The sequence below is a fragment of the Camelus bactrianus genome, chromosome 7, assembly GCF_048773025.1.
Source record: "Camelus bactrianus isolate YW-2024 breed Bactrian camel chromosome 7, ASM4877302v1, whole genome shotgun sequence".
Lineage (NCBI taxonomy): Eukaryota > Metazoa > Chordata > Mammalia > Artiodactyla > Camelidae > Camelus > Camelus bactrianus.
Genome location: NC_133545.1, coordinates 9858037 through 9875236, shown reverse-complemented (window position 1 = coordinate 9875236; position 17200 = coordinate 9858037). Strand labels below are relative to the sequence as shown.

Here is a 17200-nt window from a genome sequence, read left to right as displayed (position 1 = left end):
CTTAAAATATATTTTATCTATAATAAGTTCTAAGATTCTAATGTCCATTTGATACAAAGGGAAATTTTTGATAATTTGTATGAGCAAACCTATTTAGTTTAAACAATACAACTAAAAATAAACTATAGAAAATCCGTCCAAAGTAATACATTTGTAAATGTCAATTTGTAACATTCAGTAAATATTTTGTGTCTTCATTGCCCTACATCTCTGACCTTCCAGTCGTGGACGTGGACTTGCCTGTCTGCCCAGGAGCATGGACGGCAACCAGACGTGGATCACAGAAGTGACCCTGCTGGGATTCCAGGTTGATCCAGCCCTGGAGTCTTTGCTCTTTGGACTTTTCTCTCTCTTCTACACCCTCACCCTTCTGGGGAATGGAGTCATCCTGGGGCTTATCTGCTTAGACTCTAGACTGCACACCCCCATGTACTTTTTCCTGTCACACTTGGCCATAATTGACATGTCCTATGCTTCCAACAATGTCCCCAAGATGCTGGCAAATCTAGTGAGTCAGAAGAGAACCATCTCCTTTGTTCCTTGCATTATGCAGACATTTTTATATCTAGCCTTTGCTCACACAGAGTGCGTGATTTTGGTGGTGATGTCCTACGATCGGTACGTGGCGATCTGCCACCCCTCCGTTACACTGTCATCATGAGCTGGAGAGTGTGCTCGGTCCTGGCTGCCACTTCCTGGGTGTTTAGCTTCCTCCTGGCTCTGGTCCATGTGGTTCTCATCCTGAGACTGCCCTTCTGTGGGCCTCGTGAAATCAACCACTTCTTCTGTGAAATCCTGTCTGTCCTCAAGCTGGCCTGTGCTGACACCAGGCTGAACCAAACTGTCATCTTTTCAGCTTGTGTTTTTATCTTACTGGGGCCCCTCTGCTTGGTGCTGGTCTCCTACACACGCATCCTGTTCTCCATCCTGAGGATCCAGGCAGCTGAGGGCCGCAGAAAGGCCTTCTCCACCTGCTCCTCCCACCTCTGCGTGGTCGGGCTCTTCTTTGGTAGTGCCATCGTCATATACATGGCCCCCAAATCTCAACACCCCGAGGAGCAGCAGAAGGTACTTTCCCTGTTTTACAGTCTTTTCAACCCTATGCTGAACCCACTGATCTACAGCCTGAGGAGTGCAGAGGTCAAGGGTGCCCTGAGGAGAGCGCTGTGGAAGGAGAGGCCAATGTGAGGGATATCAAAGGGCAACATGTGAGAGGAAGGGCTTTGCTTTCTCTGAATTATGGTAGGTGACTTTTTTGCTTTGTGCTGTAATAATGCCACAATATAATAGAATATTATAAACCTAAACATATGATGAGAAACTCCATAGACCTTAGAAAGTAAGATAGATGAATATCTTCATGACCTTGGGTAGGCAAAGATTCTTAAAGATGATCCAAAAAGCACAAGACATAATATTTGAAAAATTGGTAAATATTGGACCTTTACAAACTTAATCATTCTGCTCATCCAAGTCACTATTAAGAAACAAGAAATGCAAATCACAGGCCGTGTGCTCTATATTTTTAAAAATGTGATGGTCAATCAAGTGCGGTCACAAAAGGCTTAAGAAAAAACTAAGTTTATTATACAGTCAAGCCCTAGAGACAGGAGGCGTGGCCCTGCATGGTGGGCCATGTGAGGATGACACCAGAGTGGTCAGGCAGAAGACAGGACAGGGGGAAGATTTCAGCCACTGCCTTTATTGGCATTTCTGCAGGAAACATTGAATAAAGGGGTGTATACGATCTAGTTGGAGTTCTTACAATAGATAAACGTTTACCATGTAAAGAAGGAAATCATGTAGATTGAAAGGCATAGGAGAATTATAAAGGTGAGGATTACTCTGATATTGAGAACCCAAGTTATATTATTTTCAATTATTTCAAGTCTCTCTGGCCTCTCTTCTCCCTTGAAATACAAAGAACCCTTGATTTCAGCCTGTGAGGTGTGTGCAGAGAATCAGCTGACCCAAACCAGGACTGCTGACCCATGGAAACTGTGAGATAATAGATGTGTTATTTTAAGCCCTTAAATTTGTGTTAATTTGTTGCAGCAACTAGAAAACTAAAATACTTTTGGTATGAGATAAAAATCATTCGTTACCAGCTCTGGCTCTTGCTGGACTGATGATTTATCATGCAGTCCAATGGTACTGTAACTCTTTGGTATCAGGACCTCTTTGAACTCTCCCGAACATATTTCATTTACGTGGTTATATTTGCTGATGTGTGTCATATTAGGAATTAAAGCTGAGATTTTATTAAATATTTACTTTTAATTCATTTAGAAATATTTCCGTTATACGTTAACAGAAATGATGTATTTTTATGAAAACTTACTCTTTTACAAAACAAAAAAAAATGAAAAGAATAGTTAAGTTTCACCTGTTTGAAACATTTTTAAATGTTTGGCTTAGAAGACAGCTAGATTTTATATCATCTTCTGCATTCTATGTGTTGCAATACATGTCATGATGGTTCTGGGAAACTCCACTGAGAGAGTGAGAATGAGAAAGGCAAAAGGTGTCTCAATATTATTGTGAAAGTAGTTTGAGCCCATGGGCCCTTTGAAGGTTCTCGGAGATTCCCAGGGGTCCCTGGATCACACTTAAGTAATTGATATCTTTATCTTTTTAAAATTTATATTTATATAATTATATATAACATACATATTTTTCTATATAATTATATATTAACATACATGATTATGTTAACATATAAAATATATATAAATAATTTATATATTGTATATATTTTTGAATTTGTACTTTAATTTCAGTCTCCACATCTGTAAAATGAAGACAGTGATGGAATTAAACTGTGTGGTCAATATAAAGCATTTGGCATATTTTCTGAAACATAAGAAGGGCTCAGTAATGGTTGCCAGTGGATATTAGACTCCTTCCTCGTTTGAATCGCTGAACCCTTTCTGCAGACAGAGATCCATCTTGGCTTGGGGGATCTGTTCTCTCTCAGGGTTGCCTTCTCAGGCCCTACTGGAACCCACCTCTCAACCTATCTAAACATTTCAGCTTATCGTATACCTTCATGGGGCTTATAGAGGAGCATGAATTCATAAAATGAATCATTGAAGAGTCTGGCTATTGTAATTTGTTGCATCTGTCTCAGGTTTATAACTCTTGAGATACTTGAAAATATGTGCAGAAACAGGATGATGCCAGTATCTGCTTTGCCTGTTCCCTAGAATTTTTCCTCCAAGGAGAATCAGACATGATCTTAGCTCTCCTCCAGAGAGAAAACTCAGGGTTTTCCCTCCACCCCTTAGAGAGAAAATAAAAAAGTATTATGTCTCATGATCCTTTCGGGAACCTGAATTCTCAGTAGAGACTCAAGGATTATTTCTATTTATCTGACTCTAAAATAAAGCATGCTCCTGGGGTTCTTTGAAGAAACTTGAGCAAATCCAATGAGCAACTCCTCCTGTATCTGGGATTCAATCCTCTGAAAGCTGTGAAGGGGCAGGATTCTACACCCATTTCAGAGGTACATTTCTTACCCCTTGGTTTTTTTTCTAGGTCAAAGAAGATTCTTGTGAGAAAATCGAGAGCTAATGTCTCCTGGTGCAGAAGAAATTAATTTATGCTGGGAGGTGGTTTTCAGTACATGTAGGTGAGATAGGACAGGATAGTAGCAGATATCACCATGACTATGTGGACAAGAGTGACATCTCTGTGCGATCTTACCTCCATGCTCATATTGTGCATTGTAAGTAGAATGGTAGATGTCCCCCTCCCCTACTTTAGGAACTTGGCCTACTGTGCGGTGGGCAGGGGACCCTGAACTCCCTCCACCTCTCTCTTATGACCATCTCCCAGGATAACTGAGTGGTGATGCTCAGAGCTAGCACAACTGTCTCAGTGAGAAGGGGCTTAGGGAATAAAATGCTCCACCAGGAACTGTCTCTCAATAAGGCTCTGAAATAGCTGAGTTAATGAAGTGACTTTATACGTTAGCTAGCCTAAATGGGGACATTGGTGTCCAGGGGAACTTTTCTTGGTGGAAAATAAAATTCTAGAAACAGCTACAGTACGTATTTTCTTTGCTGACATAAGAGGTTAGTTTGCCATGCAGTTACTTCTTTTTGGAACCCTCTCAGGTTATAACCCTATCATGGTGCTTATTAGACTTGAAGTCACATTGTAGATACCTTTCCTATCACGGAATAGGATAGAGTGAGTGCCAGCATTCCTGACAAGAGGTGCAGTAAATAAACTCCGTACATCAAGAAACATTTGAGCTGCAGGACTGCCCAGGTGGAGAGAATTGCTCGTGCTGACTGTGCAGACCTTTTGCTGTCAGAGCTGTTACTGTTTTATTTACTCTATTGGGAAGGTGAAGTTTTTGGCATCATTTTTGTGATTTTTTTCTTTATTCCAGCACTGTGTCTGTTTAAGAGTTTTAATCGATCTTCAATTTTATTTTTTATGTTGTTTGTTTTTTTAACAGCAAAATGGTAGTAATCGTAATGAAAAGGGATTAAAAGATTTATTAATTCAGACATAAGAATAACTAGGCTTAAAAGTTAATAGATACATGTTCCCACTGAATAGTAATAGACGGAATTACCTTCATCAATATTACTGTCCTTTATGTTCAGAGATTTTTTGTTTTAGACATTGCTTTTTGATCCAACTGTGTCTGAGTAGAATTTTGCAGTACAGAAGTTGCTATCTCACACTATATGTAATATAGGAATATTCTTTAATAATAGCAAAAATCAATGTCACAAACAATGCACGTTTATAGAACCTTCCCAAATACAATCATATTTATGGAAGTGAAAGAATCTATGATTTTTGTCTCTCTTTCATTTTCCAGTGATCAAATCCTGTGAACTTTTCTAGCAAAATGGAAACCATGCTTTGGTCAATAGAAACTGGCAAATAGAAAAATGTTTAGTATATGCATTTTTTTGAACTAAAAATGACAGTCATCCATTTAACAAACATTTCCTGAGTGCCCATTTCACCTAGAATTATGCTAATTGTTATAAGATATAAAGATGTACAAGACATATTATCCACCCATAACACATGTTATTTGGTGAAAGGGAATCTCAGTTCAAATAAATGATATTTGATATAAGGCCCCTATTTATCTTTGGTTTTATCTTGAGGATTATTGGTATCTTCACAGTGAGAATGTAACTCTTAACTTTTATATCTGACCAAACCTGTACATTGAATGGGTGCCTGAAGAGCCTCGCCCTATGAATCTACACTAGTCGCAAGAATAGAAAGGGTCCCTCTTATAGGCTGTCCAACAACTAGCCTTGTAATGGGGCCCAGGAAAGAGGAAACAGGCTGCCACCTTTCTCTTTATGGTAACTTGTTGTAAAGTGCAATAAAATGGTTCAAGTGAGGCGGGCCATGACCCCACCCCAGCACCCCTTCACGATTATGCAGTGGGGGTGATGATAGGCCCAGTTTTCAACCAACCTAACCTTTTTGCATGACCCCTATGCATTCACCAACTCAATACATCCCAACCTGAGAACTTACATTTACTTAAGTCTGATATTCTGCAACAAGGTATACAATAATTCTCAGCATTTTTAAAATTACTGAATTCATCCTGTACTCATAAACATTTTTTTTAAAAAGTATGAACTAAAATTATATCCATCCTTTTAAGAGATTTAACTTATAATTACCTGGGAGAGAATACGTTATCTGCTCTATTGGCCTTTAGGACGTGTGTGATAAAATGGCATTATATTTATGCAATACTTTCTTTTAACAGTTATTGATTGATTGATTATCAAAGTATAGTTGATTTACAGTGTTGTGTTAGTTTCTGGTGTCCAGCATAGTGATTCGGTTATACATACATATTCTTTTTTATATTCTTTTTCATTATAGGTTATTACAAGATATTGAATATAGTTCCCTGTGCTACACAGTTACACAATATTTTAAAGTGATATGGTATTAATTATGCTAAAATATTGTTAACTTGTAATTGTTCAACTTGGTAAAAATCTTCCCTCCCTTTAATATATATTAAAAAGTGAAATAATTACAGGTACCATCTCCTAGGAGAAAAAGGAGTTCCTCTCAAGCAAGAAACTGGACTTAAGAAGAAAACACTAGATTTAGATACCACCTGACAAACCTGTAGCTCTTGTTCTTTATGATATAAGATGTGAAGATGTCCAGGAAGGAAGTCTGAATAGCGGTGTTAGGGTGGTTTCTTTCACATGGAACCACAAATGTCACAGAAAACTGTGTCAGCTCCCTCAAATTAAAGGGTAGATGGCTCAGGTAGCAGTTAGAAGAAGAGAATAATACTAAGAGAGAATTTCAGACTGGCAACCAAACAGCTACACACATTTTAAGTCTGGTTGCACTTAAGCTTTGTGGAGTCTTAATTTCCATTTAATGTTTTTCTTCTTTCTCAGTATTTAATATCAAGCTGAGACAAGAATGAACCAAAGGAAGCTGATGTTAAGCAGATTTTCACCGAGGTATTTGAAGAGGATCCGTGGACCTTTGGGAGCCAGCATGATGGAACCGCCCATAAGCGTGGGACAACCACGTAAGAAGGGTGGATTTATGATTGCAGAGTCATGACTGTCAACTCAGACACCTTTTCCCGCTGGGTGGTTTCTTACAGACGTGTCTTCAGACTTCAGGGGCTTTTGCTTGTTTAATTTTTAGATGACTCTGGGTGAACGTATATGGGAGTTCTTTGCATAATTCTTGAAACTTTATTGTAAGTTTAAATTTATTTCATATTAAAAGTTAAAAAAAAGGTAATCAATTTTGAGGCGTAGGGGAAGCCACCAAGTAGGACAAGGATACAACCTTTCTCTGAGCTCATGTTGAGATAATACCAGTTTTCATTGGTTCTCCAGCTCTGACCTTTCTATCACACTTCAGTCCTGGACAAACGGTCATTAAGGAATGGGAAGCAACCAGTCATGGGTCACAGAATTCACGTTGGTAGGATTCCAGCTCAGTGCACAGATGGAAATGCTTCTCTTCTGCATCTTCTCCCTGTTCTTTGCCTTCACCCTGCTGGGGAATGGGGTGATCCTGGGGCTCATCTGTCTGGACTTAAGACTACACACCCCCAGGTACTTCTTCCTCTCACACCTGGCCATCATTGACATCTCCTATGCTTCCAATAATGTCCCCAAGATGTTGGCAAACTTAGTGAGCCAGAGTAGAACCATCACCTTTGTTCCGTGCATACTGCAGACTTTTTTGTATTTGGCTTTTGCTGCTACAGAGTGCCTGATTTTGGTGGTGATGTCCTACGATCGGTTTGTCGCGATCTGCCACCCCCTCCGTTACACTGTCATCATGAGCTGGAGAGTGTGCTCGGTCCTGGCTGCCACTTGCTGGTCATGTGGATTTATTCTGGCTCTGGTACATGCAATTCTCCTTCTAAGGCTGCCTTTCTGTGGCCCTCAGGAAGTGAACCACCTCTTCTGTGAAATTCTGTCTGTCCTCAAATTGGCCTGTGTTGACACGTGGATCAACCAAGTGGTTATCCTTGCTGCCTGTATGTTTGTCTTGGTCGGCCCCCTGTGCTTAACGCTAGTCTCCTACACACGCATCCTCTGGGCCATCCTAAAGATCCAGTCAAGGGAGGGCCGCGTAAAGGCCTTCTCCACCTGCTCCTCCCTCCTCTGTGTGGTTGGACTCTTCTTTGGCATAGCCATGGTAGTTTATATGGTCCCAGACTCCAGTCAGCGGGAAGAGCAGGAGAAAGCACTGTCCCTGTTTCACAGTCTCTTTAATCCAGTGCTGAACCCTCTCATCTACAGCCTGAGGAACGCTCAGGTGAAGGGAGCCTTGTGCAGAGCACTGCAGAGGAGGTCCATGCAAGGGACATGCAGTGTTGTTAGATGGGGTGTTTTCTCTTAAAATATGCGGTTTGCTGAAGGAAAAGCTCAGAAAAATTTCCCAATTAGAAGTTTGATATAAATATAGTGATTGTCCAAATTCTAGTTCTGAAAATGGGGCAAATGTCCATGAAAAGCACATCTTTTGTCCCTTTATCTTTAGAGGTGGCTGTTATCAGAATATTTAGGGTTTCTTTTAAAAAATATTGAACTCTGTTTTTTAAAGCCAGGAATATTAATATATGGAGAAAAAATAAATTAAGAAAATTACATTAATACATTTATCTGGCTTATGTATTTAGGTATGTCTATCATACGTATAGGAGTGAGATCATCTGGTATGTGTCTTTCTCTCTCTGACTTATTTTACTTATCACAGGCCCTCAAGGGCCATCCGTGTTGTTGCCGATGGCAAAATTTCCTTCACACATTGTGTGTGTGTGTGTGTGCGTGTGTGTGTATAAAATTTTCTTTACCCATTCATTCATTGATAGACAGTTTGCTTCCACAGCTTGGCTATTGTAAACATTGCTGCAGAGAACATGGGGGTGCATATATCTTTTTGAATTAATATTTTTGTTCTTTTGGATAAATACCTAGAAGTGGAACTGCTGCATCATATGGTAGTTCTATTTTTAATTTTTTGAGAAACCTCCATGCTGTTTTCCGTAGTGGCTGCACCAGTTTACATCCTCACCAACACTTGTTATTTCTGTCTTTTTGAGAAGAGCTGTTCTAAAATATGTAGGGCAATATCTTATTGTTGTTTATTTGCATTTCCCTAATGATTAGTGATGTTGAGCACCTCTTCATGTACCTTATGGCCATCTGTATGTCTTCTCTGGTAAAATGTCTATTCAGATCCTCTACTCATTTTAAAATTGGTTTCTCTCTCTCTCTCTTTTTTGTTTTTTGTCTTTTTTTGCTATAGAATTGTATGATTTTGGACATTAAACCCTTATCAGATGTATGAGTTACAAATATTTTCCCCCATTTGATAGATTGCCTTTTCATTTTGTAGATGGTTTCCTTTGCTGTGCAGAAGCTTTTTAGTTTTATTATAAAATGTATCATAATGATGTTAATTATTCTCTATTTTTTGACAAGTCATGAAAATTCTGTTTACCTTGAGTTATAAAGTTCTAGAATAAGTACAAAAGTAAACATAATTAATCTTCACTTAAAAATACCTAGTGCCCAAAGCATAAAACATATAACATTCAACACCAAAAGCAAATACAGCTGTTAAAAAATACAACCAACCAAAGAGGTGAAGTCCAGATTGCTGCTGTAGACATTTACTATGTCTAAACAAATAAACACATGCATAAATAGAATTCACCTTACTTGGCAGAGGGTCATTATATATGCAAACTTCCTCTTTGTTGCAGGTTTTTCTCCATCACAATTTTTTGTCTAAATTGTTCACATGTACTGCCAATATATGATTGTAATTAAAACTTTAAAATAAAAGCAATTCTACCATTCACTTTTATGAGTAAGATAATTATATTTCCTTGGAATATAAATAGCCACCATTTAAAAAGGTTTTTTTAATTAAAATATAGTCAGTTACAATGTTGTGTCAATTTCTGGTGTATAGCATAATTTTTCAGTCATATATATACATACATATATTCATTTTTGCATTATTTTCATTATAGGTTACTATAAGATATTGAATATAGTCCTCTGCTATACAGTATAAACTTGTTGCTTATTTTATATATAGTGGTATCTGTAAATCTCAAACTCCCAATTTATTCCTTCCCACCTCCTCCTCTGGTAATCGTAAATTTGTTTTCTGTGTCTATGAGTCTGTTTCTGTTTTGTAAATAAGTTCATTTGTGTCTCTTCTTTTTAGGTTCCCCATGTAAGTGATATCATATGGTATTTTTCTTTCTCTTTCTGGCTTATTTCACTTAGAATGACAATCTCCAGGTCCATCCATGTTGCAGTAAATGGCATTATTTTATTCTTTTTATGGCTGAGTAGTATTCCATTATATATAGGTACCACAACTTCATTATCCAGTCATCTGTCCATGGACATTTAGGTTGTTTCTATGTCATGGCTATTGTAAATAGTGCTGCTATGAACACTGGGGTGCAGGTATCTTTTCAAATTAGAGTTTGCTCCGGATATATGCCCAGGAGTGGGATTGCTGGATCATATGGTAAGTTTTATTTATGATTTTTAAAGGAATCTCCATACTGTTTTCCATAACTGCTGCACCAAACTACATTCCCACAGTCAGTGTGAGAGGGTTTCCTTTTCTCCACGCCCTCTCCAGCATTTGTCGTTTGTGGACTTTTTAATGATGGCCATTCTGACTGGTGTGAGGTGATATCTCATTGTAGTTTTGATTTGCATTTCTCTGATAATTAGCGATATTCAGCTTTCTTTCATGTGCCTATTGACCATTTGTATGTCTTCAGAGAATTGCTTGTTCAGTCTTCTGCTCACTTTTGGATCTGGTTGTGTAGGCCCCCGACTGTGGGAACAAAGGAACGAGCCTTGGGACGGAATAGTAAGCAAGTTATAAAAAGCTGCAGACTCAGAGGTGAGAAGGCTGGTTAGCCAAGGACGGGTAAGATCCCCAGGGGGGGCAACCTAAGACAGGCACAGCTGCCTGAGTCCAAGAAGAATGTTGTGAAGCAGCCGTTTCTCATACATTCCGCCCTGATAAGTTGTAAGGCTCGCTGGTGCCAACACGAACATGATTTACCAAAATATAAAGGGTCTTCTGACCTTGAGCCGGACACTGCCTGCTAACCATTTCCCTTGTCATTCTTCTTTGCTACATAAGACTGTGCAACTTAATAAAGCTTCAGAGTAGCCATCAGCTCTCTCCGTGTACAGTGTGTATGTGTACATGGTATCGCGACACCGACAGGTTGTTTGTTTTTTTGTTATTAAGCTGTAAGAGCTAAATCTGGAGATTAAGCCCTTGTCAGTCGTATTTGCAAATATTTTTTCCCATTACGTAGTTTGTCTTTTTGTTTTGTTTATAGTTCCCTTTGCTGTGCAAAAGCTTATAAGTTTAATTAGGTCCCATTTGTTTATTTTTGCTTTTATTTCTATTGCCTGGGTAGGCTGCCCTAGGAGAACATTGCTAAAATTTATGTCAGAGAAAATTTATGTTTTGCCTGTTTTCTTCTAGGAGGTTTATAGTGTCTTGTTTTATGTTTAAGTCTTTAAGGCATTTTGAGTTTATTTTTGTGTATAGTGTGAGGGAGTGTTCTAACTTCATTGATTTACATGCAGCCGTCAAAATTTCCCAACACTGCTTGAAGAGACTGTCTTTTCTTCATTGTATATTCTTGCCTCCTTTGTCGAACTGTAATTGACCATAGATGTGTGGGGTTTATTTCTGGGTTCTATATTCTGTTCCATTGATACATATGTTTTTGTACCAATGCCGTGCTATTTTGATTACTGTAACTATTGTCTGAAGTCTGGGACGGTTAGTCCTCTAGCTTTGTTCTTTTTCTTTAGTATTGCTTTGCAATTCTGGGTCCTTTATGATTCCATATAAATTTTAGTATTATTTGTTCTAATTCTGTGAAAAATATCCTGGTAGTTTTATAGGGATGGCATTAATTTATAGATTGCTTTGAGTAGTATGGCTGTTTTAACATTATTGATTCTTCCAATCAAAGAGCATGGGATATCTTTCCATTTCTTTGAATCATCTTTAATCTCCTTAATCAGCGTTCTGTAGTTCTCTGTGTATAAGTCTTACACCTCCTTAAACTGCTACCATTTTTAGAGTCAGAGACTCTTCAAGATAGTTCTCAAGAAGATCACGGTTCTAGAGAAGACCTCCCCTTCTCTCTTTGTCTCTCTAGGTTGGAAAGAATAAGACCAGAGAATACATGAGACACCAATGGTTCTCAAACCTTAGTTTGCACCAGAATCACCTGGAGAGTTTGTTAAATCTCTGATTGCTGGCTCCACTCTGGAATTTCTGATTCTGTAAATCTAGAGTGAGGTCCAAGAATTTGCATTTTTAACAAGTTTCCAGTTCATGCAGATGGCACCATTCAAGGAATCCCCCTGTGAGAACCACTGAGATAAGATACCTCAGAGGAAAATCTCTTTTTGACCATCATCTTCAGGACACATACACTTTTTCTTTCCTTTCCCAAAACACGAAAGCTCTCTCTCCCCCTGGGTGAGAGGGTGGACTAGGAGACATGGATAATCTGAATACAAAACATTGGGAGAACGTTTATCAGATTGGAGGGGCAGGTGCTGTGTAGATACAGGGTTAAAGGATGTTGTGGGAGAGGGTGTCAGGAAGGTTCCGGGAGGATCGTAGTGGGAAAGTTCACTGTGATAATTAGGTTCTCATCCTGAGAAGCCACTTCTGAATCTCCAGCATCTGGCACTTTTTTGTGAGGGCTGGATTGTAGCAATTTAAATTAGAAAAAAAAAAAAAAAAAAGATTGAAAATACGTAAAAACTCCCTTGGGGGAAAAAAACTCCCTTAAGGAAAGGTCAAGACACCACTATTTGAGCTTCAGCACATTTTTCCAGGGGAGGGGGTGGGGAGACAGAGTGATCCATGTTTGAGCCAAAATTGTCTTTGTTGGCTCCTAAAATCCAGAGTCCCCTCTCGCCATCCCCAAAGGCCTCATTCACTAGAACAAAGGGGTGGGGAAGACCAACACAGTTTGACTGTAAGGTGGATTCCTTCTCCCACTTTTAAATTCCTGCAAAAGCGGCAGGTTATCTTCATCAAAAGAATCCTCCCAAAGTTCCTCCTAATTAGAGGTTATCTGGGGACCAAACACACCCCTCCTCCTCCTCCACTCCCACCCCCCCACAACATCTAGTGACATCTTTTTTTTTTTTTTTTTTCTGCAAAAATCTTTATTGTTTCCATTTGGCCCAAGGGTTGGGAGAGGGCTCCAGCATGGTTAAGCAGCTGCCTGGTGGCTGCAGAGAGAGGCTTCAGGCGGAAGCCCTGGCACCAGAGGGGCTCCCCAAAGGCTGCTGGGTTTCAGAGGCTCCCAGTTGTGCTTGAGGGTGAGCCTTCTGAAGAGATACTCACCCAGCCCAGCCTGGGGACCAGACAGCCTGCGGAGGTCGGTCAGGTGGTCGCCCATCTTCTTGATGAGCTTCACCTGCTCATCCCGGAAGTGGCCCTCCCGGAAGTCAGAGGTGGGGGGTCTGCGTGGGCAGAGCCCAGGGCACGCAGACCCGAAAGGGTCTGGTTCAGGCTCTTCTCCGTGACAATGGCAGCTTCCACAGCGTCCTGGGTTTCCCCCCACTCATCCTGAGATGGCTTCTGCCCATCCTGGAAGAGGGCACAGCTGCTGGGCTGGTTTTGCGGTTTCAAGAGACCCTCCAGCGCCCTCGGGCTTCTCCTCAGCCAATTCGCAGAAAAAGCGGCCCACGCCATCCAGAGCCACATGGTCGCGGTGGAAATAGAAGCCCAGAGAGAGGTGGGTGTAGGAGGCCCACGGTTGACGGTGGCCTCCCGGTGGCTGGAATAACTCTGGCGAATCTGGGGGCTCGTGGTTGGCGGTAACCAGGAGCTAAGCTCGCAAGATGGTGTCGGCTGGTCCTGGAGGCTGCGGCCCGCCGAGCAGCTGGTTCTGAAGGTTGTGACTGGAAAAAAGGTTGAAGGGTGGTCGGAGGCTGGAGCAGGGGGTGTACCTGGGTCTGCTCCCTCCAAACACTGTTGAAGCAAGAGGCAGGTCTGTGGGACCGCCAAACGCACTGCCTAGTGCCATCTTTGGGGTTGCTCCCATCGGCGTTCGCAGCCCCCACCCGCGGTCACTGTGCCACACGGGGAGCGTGCGCACCACGTGACCAGGACTCTGCCCAGGACCCAGGTCATCAGAGTCAGGGCGCAGGGGGCTCGCCTCAGAACTGTGAGGGATCCCAGGTGACTGTGCTGCGCCCTCTAAGGGTCCAGACATTCCCGTTTTAATCAAACACCCAGTCACCCCTGTGTGAGAACTGGGCTACCTTTGAATCTGGGGCGGGGAGTGAGGAGCCACCTATGCCCCGGTTGGACTTGGGCAGCAGGGGAGCTGTGAGGACGCGGCGCTCACGGAAGCAGAAGCAGGACTGGCAGGTGGGAGGGCCCTTATGAAGCCGAGTCGCCATCAAAGTCTGCGGAACTTTGGTCGAAACAGCCAGTAGTTTTATTAAGTTACTGCCCAGAGTCACCAAGGGCCTCACTCAGCTCTGATCTTTCGAGTTAGCACAACTGAAAACCTCAGCTTTCACAAGTCAGCTGAGTTTCTGACCCAGCTCTGCATCTGCAGTGGCGTGAAGAAGGGATTGAAGGTGAGTGCTTGAAACTTCTTTAACCTCCGAAGTCTTCCTTTATTTTAGGGCACAGCTTGTGTTATTCCAAGGGCTACCCTAATAATGGCTTCTTTATAATCGGGAGACCGCCCTTGGGGCGCCTGAAGGCGTCCGTGCCTGGATGATGCCCATAAGAGGGGACAGTGGTTATTTCACAGAAGATAAGGTTTTGTTTTTCTGTTTGTTTTTTAACTTTGCTAAGAGAGTTGTGATGTAAATTTCTCCTGGAGGGGAATAGGATGTATTGATGATAACTTTGGTAACTTGTGGCACTTATGTGGTGAATAGAACACAAATTTGAAATATTTGGTTGAAATCTCTACTTATTCAAGAACTCAAAAAATAAAATTCAGTGACCCACATGGTGAATGAATTCTACATCCTTAGGCATAAAAGAAGCAATTTCATTTCTACAACCTTTCTCTTATCTAGCAGTATTTAACTAGTTGCTCCAAAGTCTACAGAAAATTTCTAAAGAAATGGGGCTTCTATGGTTAGCGTGCGTTGATGCTTAAGTTTTCCCTCAGTCTCTGGTGTTCAGAATTTCGTGTGTGTGTTTTCCTCCAAGGCTTAAATACTCGGTACTTTCTTTTTCTTTTTCACAAAGAACTTGTGGCTCATCAAGGCCAGAGTTACTTTCAAAGTAACATCACTGTGCTTAGTTGTGACTCCCTTATAAGCCCCTTGGTCTCTCCTTATCATTGGGTCTCTCTCATCATCTTTAAATTCTTTCTTTCTTCACGCCTGCTTTCAAAACCCTGTAAATGATTTCCCAAGTTCGATTCCATCAAATCCAAATTCTAATCGTAGGCATTCCAACTCCATCTCCTGATAGCACAGATTTCATTTCTCATGATCTTTGACGAGAGGGCTCTTCTCCGTGTTTAAATAGCAAGACCCCTTGTTTGTTCATCACCTCATGACTTCAGTCCTGCTGTTTTGCATGCTCGGGTGGTCTCCACCTCTTCACTGGTCACAACTGCCTGCCATGGCCCCCGCCAGCCTCGGGAGACATTGTGACAGTCGGACCTTCCGAAAAAGCACCTCATCCACACACTAGTTTCAAGAAATCGAACACAGAAAACACCCCCCTAACACTGGACAACCCTTCTGCCTTTACGAGTCCCTAAACTGCTGTCTTGCCTCTTTGCAGTCAAACAAGGATTGTCAAATGTCCTAAAAGACCAATCAGAAATTCTCTCCCACTTCAAAAAAAAAAAAACCTACTGTACTAGAATGCTTGCCCTTCAGAGACTTGTCTCACTGTTTCCTTTTTACTGTATGAAACTTAATCTCCTTGCTAACATCTTTGTACCCCTGCTGACATAAAAGCAAGGGGTTCCGTTGCCAAAAGTCTACAAATAACCTGGTAAAACTGTATCTTCAGCCTTAGTTCTGTCTTTGACACTAACCATCTAGATCCTATCAACTTTTCAGAAGCAGTTTTGGTTCCAACATCTCTAAAGCTATCCAGCAGTTTCCCCCTTCCTTGTTATATGCCCCATTCCACCCAGATACAAACTCACCTCCTCCCAGGCAGGAATTGTTCAGTAATAGTGAGGAGTGTTTTTCTTCCTTCTCCATCTCCCTCTCCCCTCCCCTCTCTCCACTACCTTTTTCTTTTAAAATCTCCATACACCTAACCCTGAACCTAAGCACAAGTGCACAGTGTCCAGTCAGTAAATACTTCTGAGCATGTTTATACTCATCTCCCAGAGCAATGAGAACAAAGCTGATCAGTTTACTGTGTTATTTCACATACACAACATTTAGCCACGGTATAGAATTTTTGGTATCTTTTTGACATTAAGAGAAACTTCAGCATTTCAGATGCTCATGAAAGTACTGTTAAATTTCAAAAACTTTAAAACTTTACTCTTAGAAAATAATAATTCTCTCCACTGTAGTAATCACTTAATCTTTATCCTTAGTGTTTGAATAGTATTCACAAATGCTTGACCTATAGTGAAGTCTTAGTAAATATTTTTGAATGAATGCATGTATAAATGACTGACTGAAGAAAGGAATACTCATAGGATATATTTATAAATGAGGAATGTATCTTATACATAAAAAAGTGTAGAAGTTTGGGAGGAGGAATAAAAATAGAAATTGAATAGCAATCAAAGCCAGTAAGGTGCCACAGATCTACTATTCCAATCCACTGTTTTGCTGATATTATAGTGTTCATCAGCTGCCAAGGAGGCAACATATTTTTGTTTGTTTGTTTGTTTATATATATGTATGTATTTATTGAAGTATAGTCAGTGTACAATGTGTCAATTTCTGGTGTACAGCACAATGCTTCAGTCATACATGAACATACACATATTCGTTTTCATATTCTTTTTCACCATAAGCTACTACACAATATCATATATAGTTCCCTGTACTGTATGGCATGAACTTGTTTATCTATTCTATGCACATCAGTTAGAATCTGCAAATCTCTAACTCCTAATTTATCCCCTTCCATCCCCTCTCCTTGTAACCACTGGTTTGTTCTCCATGTCTGAGAGTCTGTTTCTGTTTTGCAAATAAATTCATTTGTCTTTTTTTTCAGATTTCACATATAAGTGATATTGTATGGTATTTTTCTTTTTCTTTCTGGCTTATTTCACTTAGATGACGATCTCCAGTTACATCCATGTTGCTGCAAATGGCATTATTTTATTATTTTTATGGCTGAATAGTATTCCATTGTACAAATATACCACCACTTCTTTATCCAGTTATCTGTTCATGGACATTTAGATTGTAAATAGTGCTGCTGTGAACATTGCAGTGCATGTATCTTTTTGAGTTAAGGTTCCCTCTGGATATATGCCCAGGAGTGGGATTCCTGGATCATATGGTAAGTCTATTCTTAGTCTTTTGAGGCGTCTCCATACTGTTCTCCATAACTGCTGCACCAAACTACATCCCCACCAGTGGTGAAGGAGGGTTCCCTTTTCTCCACAGCCTCTCCAGCATTTATCTTTTGTGGACTTCCGAATGAC

The 17200-nt window shown here is 40.6% G+C and overlaps 2 protein-coding genes and 1 pseudogene across 2 annotated transcripts in view; 2 read left to right on the top strand and 1 right to left on the bottom strand.

The window, feature by feature from the left end:
* LOC105071588 (olfactory receptor 2A2-like) overlaps positions 1–9402 on the top strand; it is a 92819-nt gene extending 83417 nt beyond the window's left edge. Inside the window, exon 6 of the mRNA XM_045516007.2 lies at positions 6423–9402. Within this exon, the coding sequence (XP_045371963.1) occupies positions 6928–7896 (969 nt within the window). The 5' untranslated portion in view covers positions 6423–6927 and the 3' untranslated portion in view covers positions 7897–9402. The remainder of the gene's footprint in view (positions 1–6422) is intronic.
* LOC105068172 (olfactory receptor 2A14-like) lies at positions 250–2205 on the top strand. The gene is given in 2 exon segments (XM_010954009.2): positions 250–638; positions 641–2205. Coding segments are annotated over 2 exon segments (930 nt in total). The 5' UTR covers positions 250–256; the 3' UTR covers positions 1189–2205.
* Positions 9403–12799: 3397 nt separating the features above from the next.
* LOC105071503 (ferritin light chain pseudogene) lies at positions 12800–13997 on the bottom strand (annotated as a pseudogene).
* Positions 13998–17200: the final 3203 nt, after the last annotated feature.